Below are 23,234 nucleotides of genomic sequence, written 5' to 3' on the forward strand. Positions count from 1 at the left end.
TTTTACAGTTATAGTTATAACCAGACAACAGTGTTTTACAGTCTCTACTAATAGAGACTGTCCTTCCTGTTGGACACCATTCCTCTTTGTGGAAGTCCAGGTTAGTTCCTTAAGCAAATAAACTGTTACAAGACTGTAATTCACAATCAAACTATTGCATTTAGGCTCAACTCTAAGTCAAACTAGTGTAGTCTGGTTGCTCATTTCAAGGAAACTATAATGTGAAAGAAAAATCTGTTTACTGGGTGTTTAAATAAAATCAGTAGTGATATAAAGTGTTAATGAATTAATTGTATTGTGAAAAAGTATGGCATGGATAGTGGTTTGGTAATGGGAAGTAAAGGATGGGTCTGTTCCTGCAAGCAGCCCTGCCAGCTGTGTCCTTCCCCTTGAAGCTGATGAAACTCTCACCTGTGTGTCTGCCGAGATGCAGTTCACGTCCTCATTTTCAATTTGTACTTGCATGACTAAGTTTGTTTTTAAATCTACCTAATCAGACAAACATACATATTTAATTCCCAACAAAAGGCAGTAAGTTAGATGTAAGCACCAGCAATCTTTAGAGTATCTTCCAAAAGACCCATTCGTAAATCTAAACATCCCTTATGAGTTTCCCTAATTACTTTAGACACATATGTTGATGGTAAATGGCAATTTTCAGAGAAAATATACTCAAGAATTCCTAACTTCCAGACTCTGATCTAATAGTGCTCTTAATAAGGCACAGGGTATTAATCCTTTCTTTCCAGAGGGATGCCACTGTGCCAATGTCAGAGTATTTGCATCAAAAATTGTTTCCTACACTAACCATTCACCCAAGATGGGTGAGCCCTGGATTTCCTTTCCTGCTGGATGAGCATTAAACCTACAGCTCAATTCTGTAGAAATTGCCCAACAGTGCAGGCTGCTGTTTGCTGCCACGGAGAAGAGGAATGCTTGCACCCTTTGGGCCACGTGTGGCGTAGTACCAGACAGCACAGGCAAAAGGAAATCTCTGTGCAAACTCCCTAGGACAGGTGCCCAGACCACGCACAACAACACTTTCTCCATTTATTTATTTCATTGTTTCTTTACGTCAATTCTGACCTGCCTTAAGAAAGGGGAAAAAGAACAAAAGGAAAGGTTTCTTTCAGCAGCAGGTTTGTGGAGAATGACCCCATCTCATTCCACAAGGCTGTGGCTGGAGCTGCTTGTACAGTGGGGGCTGCTCCTCTTCTGTGTGGGAGGTAGATGATGGGTGGAGATGTGCAACTCTGCCTGGCAGATGTAATGAACACCATCACCTCCCCTTGACTCGGGATCACTCAAAATTAGGCTTTAACTTCCAACTGCAATGTGATCCTCCATGCAGCTACTGAATAGTAAAGAAATAATCAAAGAAATGCATTTTTTGAAGTGTTATCACACTCTAAAATGTGTAAAGCCACGTTTTATTTAGAAAAGCCTGGCAACAGTATCCTGATTCTGTTTTTTAATGTAAAGAACATCAGGCTGGGTGCTTAAGGCTTTCAGTCCAGCAGTATTCTCTGTCTGCAAGGCACAGCTGGATAACAGACACAGACCTTAATTTGCATGTGTGTTAAGGCATCATCCTTGAAATAATTCCTGAAGTCTTTGATGTTGCTGTTCATTTTTGGTCACTTTTTCTTTGATTTCCACCTTTCTACAGAGCAGAAACAATTATTTCCAATAAAGTATCAACAGTGCACAGCCTGGACACAGTTGTCACTGCAGCTTTGTGACTGAATGCAGCAGTACCCTGGCTCTCAGCACACTGGTGTGTGTCTAATACACTTTAGAAGAAGGCAAATGCTGCTTTGTGAGTCAAACAAAAAAACTTTCATGAATGAATTTCAGCTTCCATGACTGTAGAGATGACAAGTTAATGGAGCCATTCGCACTGTGTGGATAAGGATTTACCCATGCAATTCCCCTAAATGTTCATGGGAGTGTACAGCTGAATCCCAGACTTGCCACGCTGAATCTTACCCCTAACTCTCCAAGGAGAAGGGCGCTAATTGGATTGCCGAGTTTAAATCCTTCAGCTCATCAGTCTGTGGAAAGGATTTAGCACTGGCTCTGTAAAAGGCTTTACATAGCTTTGCAGTGCAGTGTTGGGGGACATTTTTTCCCCTTCTTGTGATTAATTGTGAGGCTTGAGGTGACAGGAGACATAATGAAATTCATAAATGCCAAAGGCCGTCCCTAGTCACATTCCTGGCTGTTGGTTTAAGTTAGAAACTGACAGAAGTGTGAACAAATCAAGGGTGTTCTGATAGCCTTTCAGTTATGGGGAAGAAAAAGTAACTGACAATGAGAAACCACTGGAGGTAGTTTAATGGGTATAAATTTTCAAGAAAGAGTGATATTTTACACTGATTCAGATTCTTGGATCCAGAAATTAGTTACAAACAGACATATTCTGCCCCCACCGCAGTTTGAGGGATTCCAGTCCTTTTTTACAAAAGATATTGGCACAAGTTATGTCAGCAACCTGCCAAAGGAAAGGTGTTGCAAAACCTGTAGCAGAACCCAAAGTGACTTATTCCGGGTCTTTGTTTGTGACTGGCCTCGTTCTGCTTGTTATGAATTTTAAAAATTTACTTTCCCCTCTGGAAGACAAAACTTACAGCTTAAACAAGCAGCATAAGAATTAACCTAGGACTCTTCACTTCAGCCTGGAGACAGATTCTACCACTTCCCCACATGCATGTCTGAATTCCAGAGTTAGGGATTGCTCCACCAGTCCTGTTTTCCTAGTCCATGGCAGTGCAGAATGTATCATGTCTGAGCATATATGGACCAGACACTGATGCGCTGATCTTTGGAGCCAGCTGCCAGCAGTCTCTCCCGGGGGTTGCTGTGATCTGAGAAGGACACACAGTGGACAGTTGCTGTGTGATAGTCCAGCACTGCTAAGGGCTTCAGCTTTTTCCAGCCAAAGATCCTGATGCGATGATCCCACCCTGCTGTTGCCAAAATCTTCTTGTCTGCACGGATGGTGATATCAGATATGCCAGCGTTGACAAGTTCGTGTGTTTTGTAAACCTTTGGGAAAAAGTTACAGATGAGCTCTAATTGTTCAAAACAGAAGAAAAAGGAATCTTTTGGGACTTCAGCAGGTGTAGTGCCCACCCCACACACCAGTGTGAGAGAGTGGAGAGTGGAGCTTTTCACCATGTGGTGGACAGTGAGAACAATGATAGACAGAGACAAAACGCCTTGAGCCTCCCATCTTCAGAGTAATTTTCACAAAATAAACCCATCCCTTGTATGCTTTTAGTTTATTTTGCATTTAAAGCTATATATATTCTGTCACAAGTGAAGCTCTGAGTCAAGGTTTTGAGCAGAGCTTTGTCCTTTTCTTCCAGCTATTCTTGTATGAGCTGCAACGTTCAAAGCTAAGGCCATATATTTTCCCTGCTTCTCCAATATTCCCAAGCTGAGACCCTTCTGAGCTGATGTTTAAGTTACCTGCTACTCACTTCTACTACTGTGGCTCCTCACAAAGCCCCCAATAAGCTGTTGTAGCATTTACCTCAGTCTTGAGAAAGGAATGCTTCCAGGTATTGGGTTACAGGGTCAGGAAATCTGTATTTCTAGTACTCCTTCCCAAGAGACTTCTATTTACACCAAATCCAAGGAAGGCATTATGGCCAAGTTACTGATTTCAGTCTTGGAAGCCTTTTGTTACTGTTTGGAGACTACTGGGGCACAGGTTTCTGAGGGGCACAATTTAATTGGGAGGCATTTGGCTTCCTTCAGGAGGCACTGGGGCTGCACAGGACTTAGCCCCTGGAAAGAAACATTTTCGCTTCACTGACACGAGCTTCTCTTGAAGCACAAAGCTCAGAGTAATACACCTTTGCTGTTCTCACCTCAGGTAACTTGTATGAGCGAACACATGCAGAATACGCACACGTGTGTGTGTGTGTGTATGTACTGGAACAGCTCAGCTTCTGTCACAATGGTGAAAACACCTTTGGCTTATAAAGCTGGTCCTGAACTGCTATTATTTTTAAGTACAATTGGAAATGACACATTAATGCCACTATCTCCTTAAGCCTGAGTCTGTAGCTATCCTGTACCAAAGCTTAGTATCATCCAGTGCCTGTTTTAATTCACTGTGTGGTGTTTACTGTTTGTCTGAGGCAGGAAGGGATTGACAAGCACATTACACCTGAGCAGCTTTCCTCCTTGAAGGACATTCCATGATGCATAGCTAGTACAGGGTTATAAAAACATATTAATTGCACATAATTTTAACCTTTATTCTGGATGTAGAAAATTCCAGGAATGTTGGTCAAGGTTGGTTTCAGATGCAGCTGAACACATATTGGAATCTTGCAGGCACAAAGCCATAAGCAATTATTTTTCAACTATGTAAGAACTGCCCAGCTACCTACTCAAACAGCAGGAGCTGTGCGGTTCGGTAAGACAAAAGGCTGAATGAAACTTCCCATGCTTCTTACAGGCTCTGTACATTTCTTTTTTAAAGAGGACCTGAAGATTGTGTCTACAACAGAACAGAGGACAGCAAGTTTTGCACAAGCCTAATGAGAAATAGGAGCCTGTATGGGGGCCTTTTTGTGGGGCTGCTACTGTAAAACCTGTGCTTTTTGTTAGTACATATGTTCCAAACTCCCCAGCGTAGGTCTAATGCAGCATGGCCTCAGTGGAAGTTTTGTTGGTGTAAATATCCTGGCAAGGGAGGATTTATTCCTTACATCACTAGCCTGGCAAATGTAGGCTGGGCCTTACTCTGTAACTATTAGCTAATGGCTATAACCAATCCTGGGCGTGGTGCTCCCATCATTACTGTCAATTATGTGGGCAAGATCCATACAGCAAAATCAGGGCAACTGGAGAAATGGCATGTCCTCAGCAAGCTACAACTTGAAAAGGAAGCCTGTAATGGTGATGCCTTTTGGCTATGGAACATGAGGGAACAGTGGGCATTTGTGCATGATCTGCAAATACAAGAGTGAGAGAGAAACGCAACACAAAGGAGAAAACTTGCTCAAGGTATATGCAGCCAGGTGTAATCCTACTGCCAGGGTTTGTGCCATCCTGGGACTTACTACAGTCAATCACTAACTACAGCAGTCAAATAGCAACATAATTTCCTAACCAGAAAACCAGCTTGTAATTAGGAAAACAAAGAGGTAAAAACAGGTGAGCTGCTTTCAGCCAGTCATGACCAAGGACACGTGCATCTACACCCAAAGCATATCTTTAAGCCCTCTGTTTATTAGGAAAATAGCCAAAATAGCAGTAGACTAAGCTTCAGCATTTGGGGGAAACATCTCAGCAACTGAACCAACAAAAATTACATTACAGCTTATAGGATTTTTTCTCTTGTCATATATAAAGAAGCTTCTGTGGTTATGAGATTTCTTAGTTCTACTTTGTTTATTCACCTGCAGAAGCTGTTTACCTCCTACATTCTACCACAAACATCATCACATAATTACACTATCTCATCTAAATCAGAAGGCTCATAACCAATCCCATCATTTGCTGACAGTGATGATTTCAGCAACTTTCCTGTAGAAGACAATACACCAAACTTTCCCCATAGCAATAAACTCTGCAGTTACCTTCATCATCTATTCATTGACACACTGGAACACTGCCACTTAAAACAGAGCTGCAGTACCATCATTGCGTCATTCCCTCTCCAACGGCAGATAGCTGCGCACCACGCTTACTTATTAAAACCTTTTCGAATAAAAATAATGTGCCACTGAGTGGCTTTCCAACGTCTACCATTACCTCAGGTACCTGGAATGTCAGGGGGAAAAAAATCCCCATCTGGTTTATATTATTAATGCAATAGTGGAAAAAAACTTAATCTATGTCCTTGACAATCTCTAGTGCTCATATGAAAGATGCATTTTTTTAGGGCATTCATGCTCCCATGAAGCACAGGAACATTGCTTGTAGCTTATAATATTTGGCATTTAAATTTCTTCTGAGGAAACTTTCTATCTCTCAGTGTGAGGTGCTGAAGGTGAGGTGCAAATCCTACATCCCCTGGGAATGGGAACACCTTGTGAAAAACAATACTTGGAATATTTCAGGTGAACAACTGTTTTTCCCACGAGTTGTGCCTGTAGCCCTGCATACGGTTAACTCATAAGTAAAATGTGCTTTTAAATAAGTAAATAAGTAAAAAGAACAATATTTTCTTTGAACTGAGGCAAACAAGTTTTGCTTTAATTAATGAAAGAACAACTTTCTCTCCACCACCAGAGTATTTGAAAATTTAAGAAGCCTGTCATGATGTCAGATTTCTGTCACCTTGACCTAAGAGTCTCAATACCAAGTTTCCTACTGGGATTGCTCACCTTCCTTCCAATTCCCTGAGTTAAGGACACCTGGTGCAGATGGGGGAGCAGGGGGAGGCTGGGCAGTGGGAGAGCAAACATGACCAAAAACCAACAAACCCAAACCATGACAACTGTGTGTCAGACTTGTGGCTTAAAACACCTTCACTACTTGTTCAGAGTGTGGAGTGCCTCTTTCAGGTCATGTTGTATTGCTTATTAAAGTTCAGACTCGTCCTCATTGACTGCCATGTCCTCCAAGCTTCCCCTCCACTGGATGTGTTTACACCACACACACTTAGTGCCCTGCCACCCCAGAAATGCAGGTGCTGTGGTGATGCCTCACAGATTCCACACGTTTACAGTGTCCCCCAGGTGACGAGTCACCACTGGATGTCCCAGCATGTGCTTTTCTTCCTCTAGCATCATTCAGAAAACAGCATTAACTTGCTCTACTATTTAAAAAAAAGATCTCCATAAAAGCTGCAAGGTGGAACAGCAATTATTGTTCTCCCATGAACTGGTGTATCCAGCAGCTCGCTTCTCTCATGGGCACACAGGGGCTGGTTCAGGCCCTCTCCCTTGTTCATGGAACAACTGACACTTTAAAAAGGTTAAAGCACTCAGCAGTGGAGATGTTATGCATGGGCCATTTTAATTTTCATGAGCCTTTTTGCACTTTATTTCCACACCTACATTTCCAGATCGCACTTAACGCCTTGGCACTGTTGCTGAAGTTGTCTAGATGAAAGCAGTGTTTATGGCCATTCCCTAGCACAGCCTGAGCTGGGGATTACACGACCTCCTTCTAACCCAGCCACTCACGGTACCACAGCTCAGACACAAACTGGGGGAGCCATTTGCCTGATCTTGTGTCTCTCGCTGGGCTCTGTAGGTGCCAAAGGAAGCTGGGTGCCTAAACCTCATGTTCTCTTGGTGCTAGCTGGGCTACTCCTACTCTTTCTGTTTGTGAAGTATTTAATGGAATACTTCTGTCTTTCCCACAGTGGAAAGCTTGCTATAGCCATTCAAGCAGAACCTCTGGAAAAGCAATCCTTTGTTTCTCATTTTTATAACTCATTTATAATGTTTAGGACATTCCGAGAGCTGGATACTACTAATGTGATAAATGAAGATACAGAGGCAATGGCTTGAGTAATGCTAGGCCTGTGTGCCTGTTGCAACTTTGGTAAAACCAGAAACATGTGAGAGAGGGTTTTTTTTCTTTTTTTTTAAAATACCATCTTTTGCTAAGTCTAGTCACATAGCACAGACATTCTAACCAGTCTGTGATTAATTAGCTAGAGATCTGCAACAACTCCTCTTCATGACTAAATATTTTTTTAGTCTATCAAACTGTTAGTGCAAAGTGGGATAAATGACACTAGAGGGCCAGTGATCCTGACCTGGAGGTTCTGTTGCTCATTGAGGCTCCAGATGCTAAGCACCTTTTCAGATGAGCCCGAGATCCCCTTGGCCTTCTCCGCATCAAAGTCAAGGCTCATCACTGGCTCCTGGTGGCAAATCAGTTGGCTCAACACTTTTCCCATTGATACATTCCAGAGGACAACTGATCCATCTTCATAGCCAGCCAGAAGCACAGGTTGTGAATCACAGTTGAGCTGATTAAGGAAAAATAAAATTGTTTGAGAAGTAAATAGTCTGTTAGGAAAATTACCATCCCTGTGTAGGTTTTAGTCCAAGCACCAAGAGAATTAATTAAAATGCTGACTGGTGTAGAAGTGAAAAAAAATTTAGAAGTCTGGATGTCAAATTTTGATATTCCATCCACTTACAGAAAGCATTACTAAATTACTAAACATTACTACAGCATTATATCTACATATCAAATTCTAAATTTTATATATATTATATATATTTAACATACACACACATATATATACATACAGAGAGAGAAAATTTCTGTCTGAAAATCCAAACTATTGCCCTCTCTAACACCTGAAAAGAGCCTGCCTGAAATTTTCAGGAGCTTTATTTCATGGTCTGAACTTTGTTTGCACTTCTTAAAAAAAATTCCACAGAGCAGGTGAGTTACTCTCAAGCAATACAACCCTGTATGAGCATTGAGAAGTGCCCTGCTTAGGGGTTCCAGTTCCACACTGCCAAGTGCAGGGCTGCACAGAGGGATCGTGTGCCCAGGTGCTCCACAGTGCTCAAAGGTAAACACTGAACCTCCCAGCAGGAATCTCTGGGTCAGTCACCAAGGGGTTAATGGGCACCCGAGTCCACTGTAACCAATTGAAAGCTATTTTGATTAATGATGTCACAGGCCAAAGGGCAGGGCACCCTGGGCAGACACCTAATTTATTTAAGCCTCTGAAATAACTCAAAGAAGGGAACATTACTGGATTACATGTCACACTTAAGGAAAATATTCATCATTGCTCCAGCCAAAAGACTAATGATTCTGTAAGCAGTAACTGGTTACGAGAGTGAAGATGCAAATCCCTAATGAAAAGCAACTAAAAAAGAGGCATCTGTTAATGCCAGTTATTTCTTTAATAGGAGAAGAAATATCAAAATAGACATTGGGATTATTACCACCTCATGTAGGCACATCTAAGAAATGTATCCAACAGGGTATTCAGACCTTTCCAAACACCGTCTGCTCCTCCAGGATTTGTTTGGTCAGTATTCAATTAAAATAAAGGTAAAGGACATAAAGAATTAATTTTTACCAGTATCACATTATTGAATGAGGTCAAACCCGCTGGCTGTCAATGTCATGATACAAACCTGTAGTGGCCAAAGGCTCACTGCCTCTATTAATGGTCCAGACTGTTCTCCCACTGGTTATTCTATGTTCTGGGGGGAGTTAAACTAACAAGAGATGGGTGGTCTGAGTAAAACGACTGCTGAGTACCAGCCTCATGTGCTTCCTTGGCCTTACTGTGCCTAGAGAAGTGTTTGAATGAGGAATGGAGTTCCCTGGGCATGGAACAACACCTCTCCTTAAAAGAAGGAAACCAAGGGGAAATCCTTGTAAATGTAGGAAACCCCCTACATCATCCTTCTGAACAGGTCTGTCCACACCTGGGATCTTGAAGGAGCCTCCTTCCTTCCTTTAAGATCCTTTTTCCTTTGAAAAGGTGGAGGCATGCTCTGGCTAGAAAGGCCCACAAAGCAGGTCTCTCTTAGTGCCCAGAACTATGAACAATTTTTCTGTCAAATTCTTGATTTGCTGAAATAATATAACATCAGAGCAATGAATATATGTCAGATAAATGTGAATTAATGTTAACTCACCAGGTAATTTGGATACAGAATATCTGGTTTTTGATACCAGATATCAAAAAAGTTTTAAAAAAATCTGAATAAAATGAACATTCCAGATTTTATTTGTATTTAATAAAGGGTAAAACCTTCAAAGTAAAACGAAGTATTTCATAGCTACTTTTAAGTTTAAAAAAAGCCCCCAGTTTGAGCATAAAAAATCTCCACAATTATTTGTGCTGCTCTTCTGTGAGCAGAAGACTCCCTCAGAGCCGGGGGCTTACAGAAGGTAGCTGTCATCAGGCAGTGAAACACGTCAGCTCCTCTCCCTACTCCAAGTGGGATGGTGGCTTCCAAAGGAGCTCCTCACCCTTATGCTGACAGCAGAGACAGGTGAGTGCTCGGCATTTTGGGAATACCAAGCAAAACCTTTTCTTTTTATGTGCTGTGGGTATCACACTTCAGATTTGAAAAACAGTAATTTGCAAGTGAGATCTAAGACTGGTCTATTTTAAAATCCAAGTACTGTTTCCTATGAAATGTAGGTCTTCCACACTACTTCTTCCTGACTTTCCTAACTATATGAAGTGTAATATTTCAAGGGGTACATGAACTAAAACAATAAAAGCTATTGAAAGATCAGTGGAGCTCTTGGTCTGAGCCTGGACTCACCAAGCAGTGCTTCACAACGGCCTATTTATTTCAATTCCCAGTAACAGACACTGTTGGAGAGAAGTCTCACCATGCACGTTCTGTTTCAGTAAAAAAATGAAATTATAAATCATTGCTCTTCCTAAGCAGAACATTTTGTTGTTGCATTTGGATAACTGTCAAGGAAGGAAGAAAAGGTGATCTCCTGTCAACTCAACAGGAATAATTGCAATAGTTTATATAAAGTAGTAACTCGGCATTTCCAGTTTCGACATGTATTATTCTTGTTGAATTATTTTGTTTGCACCATTATGCAATATGGTGCCTTCCCCAAGGAGTGCAAAAAATTTAAGGGAAGACTATCCTTACTCCTACAAATCCTACTCCACCCAATTAGTAATAGCAGGAAGGTGTGAAACTGAAGAGACAATGTATTTAAGAACATGAATCTTCAAAAGAAATTGAATGAACTAATATCTTTAAGGATAGACCTAGAAAAATAAGGGGGGAAAGTGCTCAAAAGAACAAAATAAATAGCTGCAAGCTTTTTGACTGCTTAGGAGAAGCCAGTGAGGCTTAATCTACAAGCCTAATCTCAGTTGCCTTCTGCTCTACAGTAACGTTTCTCATTCACATTGCTGCTGGGGAGGTTTGTTGTTTCCTTGAATTGCAGAAAAATATGATGGTACCTGGCTGCAGCCCCCAAACTCTTGGACAACCACCCCGAGCACTCTTCCTTCAGACCTTTATGGGGCTCTCCCTGTCAGCTTGTTTCAACTTGTTAATTTACTGTGCCATAAGCAACATCAAATAGTCTCTTAGGCAACCCCTGAGCGCTGGGCTGGGAGTGTTCATCTCCTGGGTATGTCTGTATTGCCCAACACAGTGGTGTACAAAGAAATCCTGGATGGCCTCTGTTCAGGAAGGGCTGCAGCTGGGTGAGCTCGTGTTCTCCTGGTTTATGGTTACAGGGTTACTCAGCGAGCCACTTCCAGTGCAACCACAGAACAGAATGCAGAGCATCACTTTGGTACACCACATGCAATTATTTCCCTTAAGGGTATCTTCTTCCCCGTGCCTTTAAACCAAGTTGCACACATTTGTAAAAGAGCAAATACAGCTGTGAGACTCTAAGGGATTATCTATACTTGCCTGGTGCAGTCTAGGAAGTTATGGTGAGTTTCCAAAGTCAGAATTTGCACGGAATAATTTACCTCTCCCAGTTCCCAGTCCTCTGCTTTATCCCCACTGGCAACAAAATTAAAAACTATATAAAATTAAGACACTGCACCTGCTCTGCTTCCTAGAGGAATAGCAATATTAATCCATGTAGAAAATATGGCAAGACAGAGAACTTCTTATACAGGCAAGAAAAATTTTCAACACTGAACATTTCCAGTTATCTCCATCTATTAAAAAATGTCAAGGAGACAGAAAGACCCATTCACTTCATCAAGCACTGAACACTGATTGCATTTTTAGGAGAAACTTTGTTTAACAAAAGCCTAATCAGCCTATTTATTTTTTTTTTCCTACTTTTTAATTACAGCATGAAACTTGAACTATGGCCTCTCTTGCTTTTGTCTGAAGTCAGCAACTGAATTCCTCTAGACTTCAGTTGGTTCAGGATCTCGGGTGAAGACACCGAGGCCTCAAACTTCAATTGATAATGTTTTCAGCCGAAACCAACACAAATGTTCCAATGAGCCTGTAGGAATTACACACCTGGCATCAGCTCAGATGGTCCTGTAGACCTGTAGCAGTGTGTTGTGAGGGGGTTACATGGGAATCAGCTTTGCCACCAATTCTCTGGAGATTTCAATCTGAACTCCTTCCTCCCTCTACTGCCACCTTTTTGTATTACTTGTGTTCACTACTGGCAGCCCATAAACATTATCTGCTAAATATTTTGCAAATGTGAGGTTTTTTCACTAACTACTTTTATTTACCTTTTTGTCCAAAGTCAGTACCACCATAAATATTTTGTTCCTATTGTATATCTGGAATACAAATGTTCAGAGTGTTTCCTCATCCTGAGGGCACTGAAGTGAATGGAACCTGCCATTAAAACCACTGTTTTTAAGCAACCCAATTATTTATCATCATTCTTAATGCAGTGAGAAACCGTATCAAACAACTGGCTTTGGTAAGTCACTCATTTTCCTCTTGATTGATGCAAAAACTGTATCTATCCTAAGGATACAAAGCTTTCCTTGAGCATTTGCAAATCTTCCATTAAAGCTTGGAAAGCTCTGAAAGTTACATTAAGGATGTTCACAAATCTTTCCCCCCTTTAATAGTATAATTACTTGATTGGTTTGATAATAAATCAAAATCCAAGTGAAGAAAGATTCATGTGCTTCATATAAAATGAATCACAGGGAAAACATTTCACAATTAGCAGGCACTCTTGCCTTACCTGCCATAACTTCAGACACATGGGCATGCCCAGCTTGGCACCCACCTCTGGCTTCAAGGTACAGACTGACGTCTTGGATGGCAGCTCCAAAATCTGAACCTGACATCAGGAAAACAACAGGAGTTGGTCAGGCTCCAGGTGAAAATTCTGCTGTTAAAAACATAAGTCTTTTAAGGTGATTAAGGTTAGTATAAGCTCTTCCAGTAAAAACTGTCCGGAGGAAAGTGAGGAACGCATGCTAAGTTGGAGCTTTAAGGGGAATCTACAGCTAGCTAAAGAAGTGCATTGTTTTAGGGAAGACCAGACACAACTGCTAGAGTGAACACATCCTCTTCTTCCACTCTTCTCTTTAATTACAGCCTACTTTCCAAACAGTGGATGACACTGTGCACACAACAGATAATACTGCAGACTGCTTAATCTGAACACACACCCTGCTTTCTTTCCCCTTTTTCCATCTCTGTTGCTAATTTTTTGGCTGTATTCACCTGTGGATACTTGCATTCTCTCCTCTGAGCTGTTATGGTAACACAGAGCTTGCATGGAAACACAGGCAGTGTATACATGCAAAGGGGATTTTTTCTTTACTGCTGACTGCACTAACAAATTGTAACCCAGAATTAGCAGCTAAGGCTGGTTGTAGCAGTGTCTGCACTCAGGTATTTTTAATGCAGTGTTGTCTGAGCAGGGTCAGACAATGCTGTGTTAAACACCTGTTCCCTCTACAGAGCAGCTTCCATTGTTGCTTGCACCAATGGTAATGAATCACAGACCTGGTTTGGGTGGTTTTGATTTCTTTCTTTTTTTTTTTTTAAACACTGGGCAAGTTGTTCCTCTGCCAAGGAAGTAGCTCATTTCCAGCTCAGGATGATGGCAGGCAAGATCAGGGGAGTCTGCCTTTTTAGTTTGGCACTGGAAGATTTTGAGACTCTTGATTGACACAGCAGTGCCTCAACTCTGGGCTGGTTCTCAAGCCTGGAACTCTGGAGAAACAGAAGCTCTTGGGTATCAAAAACCTGCTGCCAGGATCATCACTTTCTCACATGCATACTTAATCACCAAGGTGATCTTTTCTTCTAATTAAATAAACAATTGTTTGCATTATGTGGTAAAATTAAATGACTTGAAATATTTGATAAATCCAGCATCACCAGCCACTGTAGGCTCTTCCAGAATGTGCAAGAGCCCAACAGTGCTGTTGGACAGCCCAGTTGTGTGAATTTCCTTAAGCATCTGAGATGAGGTATTACACAAATACGGCTCCTCTGGGAGCCATCAATCAAGCCACGGCAGCTGCGATGGCTTTCCAATCCCGTACCTTTAGTTCAAAGCTTGCCAGAACATCTTCCTATTTCTAGAGGCTGTCAGCCAGCCTGCCAAAAGCCAGCTGCACTCTAGGACTGCGAGTACAGTGTACTGCACACAACACACAATGCTTTTGAAAGCCACTGAGCAATAGAGCAGGAAACTGTTTTCCAGATTTGAGGAATACTGACTACAGCCAAGAGCCATCCAGTCTGCAGACCAAACCTGGGAACAGACCAAAGTTTGATCATCTGGGAATTCTGGTTCTTTGGAGCTCCACTCTTAACAAAAGATGCTTTTCTCTCGTCAACTTTCTTGCTATCAACATAAAAACCAAGTTAGCTGTGGCAGGAAACGGGCTATAAATATGAAGATGACCTGCTCTCATCTTGCCTCTTTCATCACTGTCTCTCCAAAGGGCACTGCCTCCTAGGCAAGACCAAAACTGCAACTTTTATGTAATAAAGGAGGTTAAGTGTGCTGTGATAAATGCACTTCTGCAGGTTAAAAGAAAACCAAACCATCTTTGCTTTACCATGACTAAAAACAGATGAACTGGTACAAGGGCTACAGTTGGGCTTGCAAAGGCCAAAGAAAAACAATGAGAAAAGCTTTGTGCAGAAGGCAGGCAGACATGAGCTGCTGCCTGAGCTGGATTGACAGTTCCAGAGACTGTCTGCACTGAAGGCAACTGAGCCTTAGAAATAAATACTACTTCACATATTTTGACAACTGTAACCTAAAACTTGAAGTTCCGTGTTTATATTGGTTTTGCTTAATAGGAGAAAGATTTGCCTTTGCCTGAGGTTAATAGTGTTCCTGGGTGGCTAAAACTGGCCACAAGGAAACACACCCTTTTTCTTTTTCACATTAATAAAGCTTTTAACATGTTTCTGGCAAACTGGCAAGAAAAGTGCATGTAACTCATAATTGGTGATTTAAATGCAATCATGAACAAATAAATGCCTGTTCAGATCTCATTATTTATGGACTGAACCTGCTTTAAGACAAAATTACTCTTTTTTTGGACACCAGCCAAGCATAAACACTTATTAAGTCTTAATTTTAATCATAAGCTGCAAATGTACTGTGTCTCACACAGTGCTGCCTATTTGGAAGCACTATATATTATGGGAGCTTATGTGAATTTATTGAAACATGACACAGTTCTAATGCAAAGGTTCACACACAGAGTGGAACTCTTCTACCTCAGGAGACAGCAAAACATTCTCCTCTTGCAGGGCCCAAGCAAAGAAATGAGAATAAAACAGAGATGAGTTGTAAGCCACACCAGGGTAAACGTCTTCTATTTGGGTCAGATGCTTATTTAATTCTTCATTACCGGGACTTCTCTGGCTGACACAAGAATGCACTTGTCAATTTTGTTTAACTTAAGTATTATTGAGCACTGCTGTAAAATGGAGGGAGTTCTTCGTTTGATCAGAACAAGGTATGGGACTTAGAATGGTTTTATTTACTGGTGCAGTGGCTGTGTCTGCAGGTATATCTAGTTCTGTAAAAGGCTGGACATTCTGCCTGTGAGTCAACCAAGTACCTAAATAGGTGCTTAACTTCTGTATAATAAAAAGTTCACATTTTCTTGCAATACAGGTCCTTAATACTTCATGTATAAAATATGCAACCTTCAGTTTCAAGGCACACAACCTCTAGTCCAGAAAAGCATGTGAACTTTTATGCTCATCAGCAATTTGCACTTAGCTACAATATTTCTTTACATATTTATGCCACTTTTTTCTTCTTTCATAATTTTGGTATTTTGATGTCAAGTATTTGATATTATTTTTGTGTGATGTCCTCAAACAGTCCCTTGTAGAAAACAAAACTGTAATTTCTACAAAGCAGAAGTGGACATTGCAAACAAAGCTGTCAGTGAGTGCTGTGATAGTGGTATTAGATGTGGACTTACCCAGTAGGAACTGAAATGGACCCTGCAATTATCTCACATGGAGCAAACCTCTGGCTGTTAATAGTAATTCAACTATTTCCAGCCCCAGTTTCAGGTAAAGAATTAGCCTGGAGTGAAAGACCACATATTGCATTACAAATCACCTGCACCTCCCCTCTTCTGTCAAACACAGTTCAGCTTCAGGTGGAAGATAAGCACCTCCACCTGAGGACAGAACTGCTGACCATTAGTTCCCCAGAAGGACTCGTTTCCAGTATTCAGCAGCACCAGAAGAGTTTTCAAAACTCCTACATGTAAAGATCAGCAGCATCTGCAAATGCTTAAATGCCAGACAAATCTTGGGCTGGTATCCTTGTTATTAAAGCATGAATTATATAATTTAGTCATCCTTGTGGCAGTAAAATTAGTGATTAAAACGCCCTTCTTGTGCTGCCTGCTCTTGAGCAGAGAATTCAACAGCACTTATGTTTCCCCTCCTGAATGATGTCATTTCAGTACCAAAAGCAACCTCTCGAGCACAGAGAAAGAGACACTTCCTACCTCCTCCAGGCTTCTGGCTGCCATGGCCATTAGCCAGCGTCCCTGTGCCACCTTTAACAGAGAGCATCTGCAGAATCCCACATGCTCCGTGAAGACAGAATCCGTCACTGACGTCCGTCCCTCTGCTAAATCCCACAAGCAGATCCTCTGGTCGCGCCCCTGACTGTTACAGTAAAACAAGTTATCCATGAGCTGCAGTCTGAAGAAGCCTGGCTGCCTGCAGGGCAGTAACTCGAACTAGGTCCTTCACAGGCAATCATGGACCAAGCTTCCAACAGCTTCTGTGGGGGTGTTAATTGTGTGTTTCATGAAGCGTGGGGGAGCTCAGTGTCCCCAGGGCCACCACCCTTCTGCCGACTGTGGAACTGGCCAAGAGGTTCAACCATCCCTGGGAGGGGAGAGGGCCTGGGAGCCAGTCAGATACACTGCATTCACAGTTTCTGTTTCCTTGTGCAGAGAGACTTGATCAGGCTGAGTTGTGCTATTTATATGCGTGAATATATTTATAAAGTCTCATGAGCATTTGAACATATACACAATAAAAATACTTACATTTTATCATTGATTAGATCTAATTTAAAAGGAAACAAAGGTATCCAAAGATTCACACATGTAACACTCATTCACCCTAGCAATGAAATGGAAATGTCATGAATTGACAGCTGAAAGACAAACAGCAAGACAACAAAGACCTCATCAGAGATAAATAAAAAGCAACAGTTATTCAGTGGTCAACTTCCCACAGCCACAGGCAGGGCACAGAGGGCTCCTAGGACTGTGCACGTGTGGAGACACCAGAGAGGGACTGGTAGCAATTGCTCAAGGAAATGCTGTGGCTGAAACATCCAAAGCCAGAGAGCAGCGGCGGCCGCATCCGAGGGACAAGTGCAGCTCCCACAGACTCCTCGGCACAGCCCCATCCTGGAGGCTTTGTGCTGCTCCCAGGCAGGCAGAGTGAGGAGGCCAAATAAAGGGCACAGCAGGAATTGTTGCAGATTTATGTGATCCCACTGGCTCTGGGACAAAGTAGCACTGTGCAGAAGCTTCCAATCCATAAACTACAGCAGCACAGGATATATGTCTTCATGTTATCACCTGGGCGAGGAGTCATCAAAAATCCCTTATCCATGTCTTAATTAGCAGTATCACCTCATAGAAGTATGAAACCAAAACAGAGGAGATGTAAATCTACAGACTGTTGGGACTTCTTCAACATCACTTCTGTTCAGCTGAGTGACAAACTGACACAACATTTACAGCACTGGGCATACAAACAATGTGATACTGCAAGAAATTGTTGTGATTTAGCTTTACAAGAGAGAAATATAAAATACAGGTAAATGCCGTCCTAAAATTGCACTGCTATGTGAACTGTTAGAACTATACAGCAAAAATAGAGGTACGGAAAAACTCTATAATTATACAAACAGTGCTCATTCAATATGACTTTATGGGGAAGAGTGTTGATAATTGTACTTAAGCAGATAAGAAATATAAATGCTAATGAGTTCCACTGTATATTATGAGATGTCTTCTCTAGATAAACATGTCAGAACACCTCCTAATCATACAGACACTTTGGCATCTACTCTAGATCACCTGTCTAATCCAAAGTACACAAATCTTCCTGACCTTCCCTTGCTAAACAAGAACAGAAGATATTTTGCAACAAAGCAAAAGCATGAAACTCAGCATTCTTGCTCAGTCTTCCACTCTCCATCTCTGATTCTTCTCTTCCCTCCTTCCCTTTTCTCCATCTCCCCTCTACTTATAAATTCTTTATATCAATCTTCCCCAGGAACCAGCTATGAAAAGTTTTTCAACTTCAAATCCAAGTGTACTTCCTTGACCCAAAAACTGTTCTCAGTGTAGTAATAAAGACACTACAGATCCCAAGTCGTTATGATGTCATAAGATACATAATAAAGAAATTAATTGTATCTTTCCCCCCGCCTTTATTCTAGACTTTTTCTGTCTTTTTGTATTTCAGTACATTTCCATATGTGTTGGAGAAACTAAGTGGCTCCAGAATTAAGAGAATCCTTTGTCCCCACCCCCCCTTTTTTTTCCCCTTCAATCACAGAGACAAGAATATGTCACAGAGACAAGAATAATTTCACTGTTTTTTGCCTGCTTTGCTAACCTGAGAAGCCTGTCTTTACCACCCATTGTATTCACGCAGTAGACAGATTTTCTTCCATGGCCATCCAATGCTGTGTCCACTCTGTGTGTTTTCAGGTTCCAGACATGGATAAACCCGTTCTCAGACCTGGCAGCAGGAAGGGATGCTGTTAGTGTGAGCACTGCATGGAGGTGGATCAGAGTCTGATGCTTTTCCTTTTTTTGTTTTGTTTTGTTTCCAAAACTGAAGTTGTATGCACAGGTAACACACCCATCATGCAAAACCATGCTTGCTGCTGTCTTCTCCAGAAACACTTTGTCAAAATAATACATTTCAATTCAAGAGGAAACAACCATGTGGCACTCAGCACAGCCAGAAATCCTGGTGTACTTACCCAGAGAAAAGAAGGGGGATATCAGGTTCTGGGCCTCCACAGGAAAAATGCAGAGTGTGGACTGCAGCACTGGTACCTCTGAGCACAAACTGTGGATCCGGAGGTGGCAGAGCCATCAGAGCAATGAACTGGGGGGTGAGAAGCAGACACAGATATCACAGAGGGTACGGCAGCCTAAAGTGAAATGACAACTTTAAATATATTTTGAGCAGGACACTTGCTTTTCTTCTTTCCTCTTTGAATTTTCATTACTGAATGTTTTTTCTATTTGCCACCCAGTTGAGGGTGAAATATTTCCTCTTAAGATGAGCTGATGAAGCAGGTGTCCAACCTGCTCTTTGCTGCATTCCTCTCTCAGCAAGGTTCCGAGCTGGCCATGAGCAAGCACCTCTCGCACACTTGTAAATCCCAAATTGGTCAGCTGCTCTCCCTGCTGCTAAAGGGAAGAGCTACAAAATACAAGAAACTTGACACCCATAATTTGGGTGGGCAAGCAATTTATCATTCCACTTTAGCCTCCTGGCTAAGTCTTTCCCCTTCCTCCCCACAAAAATACTACTTTTGTATTTTTTCAGAAAAGCACTGCAGTGAACATATCAACGGTAAAGAATTTCAGATGAGATGGGAGTGATGATCATTTTCACACAAGAATCCCATTACTCCAGAGTGTTTTAATTTTTGGTTCTAGGCATGGTTTCTTTAAAAAAAAAATGCAGTACTTCATATTAACTGAGTGACTACTGTGCTAAACATTTTACTCCAAGGGGTTTGTATTCCCTAAAGGATCAAGAGATGGATGTTTTCAGCTTCATGTCGAATGCGGTCTGAGTCAGCACAGAGCAGGACCGGTATATGGGGGAGCAGACTGCCCTGTCCCACACGGGAAAGGAGAGGACAATTCCTGATGAGCTCACAGGGACAGCCTGTGTGATCCCCACAGGAGCTCACTGCTCTGGCCCCCTCACCAGGTATTTCCCTTCACATTAACAGCTTTGCAGGCAGCTGTGCACAAGTACTGGAGAAGGATGAGGACAAATTTTCTGTGTTCTGACTTGTTGCAAATGACTCTCCAGACCTGTGCAAGGCAACCAGCAGCTGATTCAGCTGGAAGTACAATTTGCAGTTCATTGGAAAATGCATTATAACGTGCATTACAACAAATATTTTCACCATGAAAAGTGTTTGCTGCCCGATCTGTGGCATTACTAGCCACGCTTGTACATCTGCTTCTTCCTTTGTGACCTAACCTCACATAGAAAAGGGCAGCTTTTGCAACTGCAGGTGTCAACTCTCATCACTTTTTCCCATTCATACATATATTACCCCAGATTAAACAAAAAGTGTTCTAAATTCAGTAAGGGAAGATCAGCAGGTGTTTGTCTGCCTGCCGGTTCACAGTAGAGGAATTGCAGAGAATCAGAATAGAGTGCAAGAGCTACGAGTTCCATGGCAAAACAGCCCAACTTTTCATTGTCATCTCACCTCAGTACCAGCTTTCAAATTGTGTTTAATGGATGCACTTGCTAATGCATCTCATTTGCAGGTCTCCTTTGAGTGTTTATAGATCAGTTATCATCATGGTATCTATAGGCTCTAATTAAATGCAATTATCTTTTAGGGCTAGTGATGAAACAAGATTCTTCAAGTGTAATGTGGAGTTCTCTCTCAATAGCACTGTGTAATTAGGTATGAAAATAATGAGCTCAGTGGATACCCTCTGTGTTTTAGGGCCCTGACTCATCTCTTTTATGAAGTTGTTGGATGATCCAGATGGAGTTTTCAGATGTACATGATGTACAGGTTCGCCCCCATGGTGAGATCCAGCTCCCAAGTGCCCATCTGCAACATGCTCCACCCGTGTTATAAACCTGTTAGACCAAGGATTTTGTCACCAAGGGACACCTCTTTGCGGCACTACAGCTGAGTGCTGGTGCCCTCAAAATGACACTCTGTAGAACCAGATAAATGAAAGAGTAGCTAAGAGCTTGTCAGAGGAGCGGGGTCCCACTTCACAGTGGAGCAATTCTGGCTCACTGCACTGAGCAAGGAAATAGAACTGAGGCAACCCAGAGGCTATCTGGGATTACAAGGCAGGTTTTTAATAGCATTTTTCTAATTACTGACACAGAAGTTTTTGCTGACAGACAGCAAGTGTGTGCGTGGCTGTGGGAAGGGTTTTACCTGGCATGAAACAGACACTACTAATGCATGTCTTTACAAGGATGATATTTCAGAAAAATCCTCAGACCAGTTACAGAAAAAAAAACCCTACTGAAAACATGCTTCTGAGCTGCAAGCTATTGAAGGGACTTTTTGCTCCTTAGAGTCTGGTTCTTTCCTTGCTTTTCTGCTCATCATGTATGTGAATCTGGAAATTTGGCTTAATATTAAACCTAATGTATATGGAGTCCTTACTACTTCCTGTCATGATTTGGCAGATGAATGGCAGTGTGACAGTATTTAGTGTCTCATTTTCCTTCCAGCAGGCGTTGAACTATAAAATTTCATCTTTCCTGTCCTTGTTATCCATAAGCTTGGACAAGTCACTTAAGATTTAATAAAAAGTTCTTAGGTACCTACAGAAAATCCCATGAGCTTGCAAAGAGATGGAAATTTGGTGTACTGGTACTTTAATAAATAAAAGCATCAATCTGTTCCTGTTGACACACAAGCATCCTCAAAAAAATGACATTCAGCCTGCCTTCAATTCACCAGGTAGCTCAGTCTCTCTACCTTACAGGGATAATGAAATACATTGTGGTGTACTGATTCAAACAGATAATGGTTATACTGTGCTTTGCTAAGCAGACAGCTACAAACATGCTAAATATGATGATTGTGAGATGGTTAAAGCCTCTGGGAAAATTTTTCAAAAGTGCCTAAGTGATTTAGAAGCCTGAGACTCATTTCCAAATGAATTTTCAATCCTACATCTCTAGGACTTTTTAAAGTTTCACCCCAGGTGTCTAAAAATGAGTTCTCTAATTAGCACAACATTTATTTTCTTGTTAACTCTATCTAGCCTCAGGGAGACCAATCTGTTCTTGTTAACTGGGGATATCTGCAACAAATTTAATTAAATGAATTTGCTTAGTATTTAGTCTGGTCTGAGAGCAAAATCTGGCTCAAGGGCTTGAACAAGCAAAGTGCAACCTACAGAATAAAGTTCATTTAAAGGCATTTCTGGGCTACACTGTATGTTCGTCCCTGTGTTATTATCCTCATGCTATGACTCTTGCCTCCTGTGAAAGGAGTTAAAAGACATGAGTACATGAATCATTTTGCTCATGGCAGTACTTGCTTGCAAGACGGCATCACCTGCAAGAGAGGCAATACCTCACCATCAGGCTTTGTTTTTTTAAAAAAGATGTTCCACTTCTTATTTCTTCCAGCCTTCCCCATGCTGGTAACAGCATCCTCCTTCAGGAGCTGAGCTACAGTGATGTGACACAGACACGAGAAGTATTTTTCACAAGGTGCACTGCAAACCCTTGGGCTCCTGCACATTTGCTACACAAGTGGGGAGTGGAAATCCAGCTTCTCAAATGAGGGTTTCAATTAGTGAATGGCTGAGTGCACCAAACATGAGGTACCAAAAATGGTTTTGTCTAAGAAAACGCATCTGCTAAATGCCAGAACAATTAAATTTCCTTCAAAATTACATTATTTTAAAGAACAATTCACTATTAATATCCCTCACAAATCTTACTTTGCTTAGGTTGCAATTAGAATAATCCTCAAACCATCTGAATTTCTATGCAGTGATATTTCAGTATCATCACTTCAGCATTTGATATAAAAAAGTTAAGCTTTTATTTAATGAGAGTCATTTAAAATATGTAAATGTCAAAAGGATTACCTTAGAAAAATCTCTCAGAGAATTAAAAACATTAACAGATTCCCACAGGAAAAATTCCAGCAGAATTCAGCAATTCTCCTGTTCCCACTCCTGTCACTTGTATTTCTATCACACATTGAAGCAAAAACAAATTGCTATTAAAATATCATCCAAACACCCTCCTCCCCCTAACAAACTCCACAGTTCACTTTGAGATACCAACGGCTCAAGCAAAGACAGGAAAAATCCTCTTCTATTTTTCTTTAGGCTTATTTAGAGTAGTAAAAACTCAGTGGTAAAAGAGCTTTTTCAGGTATAAGAGAAATAAATCTCCCTAGGCATGTCTGGCAAACTGATTTGGGACTGAAACCAGCAGGTGTGCAGACATAATTACTACTGCAAAATATCCAACACATCCAGGTGTGCTCACAAACAGATATATGAAATCCCTGTTATTTTTTGACAATTCCCAGTC

At 41.4% G+C, this 23,234-nt stretch overlaps 1 protein-coding gene across 3 annotated transcripts in view; it reads right to left on the reverse strand.

Annotated features, from left to right (window-relative positions):
* Positions 1-2,319: 2,319 nt before the first annotated feature.
* The window catches only part of GNB1L (G protein subunit beta 1 like), a 42,654-nt gene continuing 21,739 nt past the window's right edge, over positions 2,320-23,234 (reverse strand). For all 3 annotated transcript variants that reach the window (XM_042035153.1, XM_042035151.1, XM_042035152.1), the window contains exons 2-7: positions 18,922-19,049; positions 18,549-18,674; positions 16,406-16,568; positions 12,634-12,732; positions 7,736-7,951; positions 2,320-3,048 (exon numbers count right to left, since the gene is read on the reverse strand). In XM_042035153.1, coding sequence (XP_041891087.1) covers positions 2,782-3,048; positions 7,736-7,951; positions 12,634-12,732; positions 16,406-16,568; positions 18,549-18,674; positions 18,922-19,037 — 987 coding nt within the window. In that variant the 5' untranslated portion in view covers positions 19,038-19,049 and the 3' untranslated portion in view covers positions 2,320-2,781. The remainder of the gene's footprint in view (positions 3,049-7,735; positions 7,952-12,633; positions 12,733-16,405; positions 16,569-18,548; positions 18,675-18,921; positions 19,050-23,234) is intronic.

The sequence above is a fragment of the Corvus kubaryi genome, unplaced genomic scaffold, assembly GCF_017639235.1.
Source record: "Corvus kubaryi isolate FWS band 111438036 unplaced genomic scaffold, C.kubaryi_AGA036_p1.0 37382, whole genome shotgun sequence".
In the NCBI taxonomy this organism is placed as follows: Eukaryota; Metazoa; Chordata; class Aves; order Passeriformes; family Corvidae; genus Corvus; species Corvus kubaryi.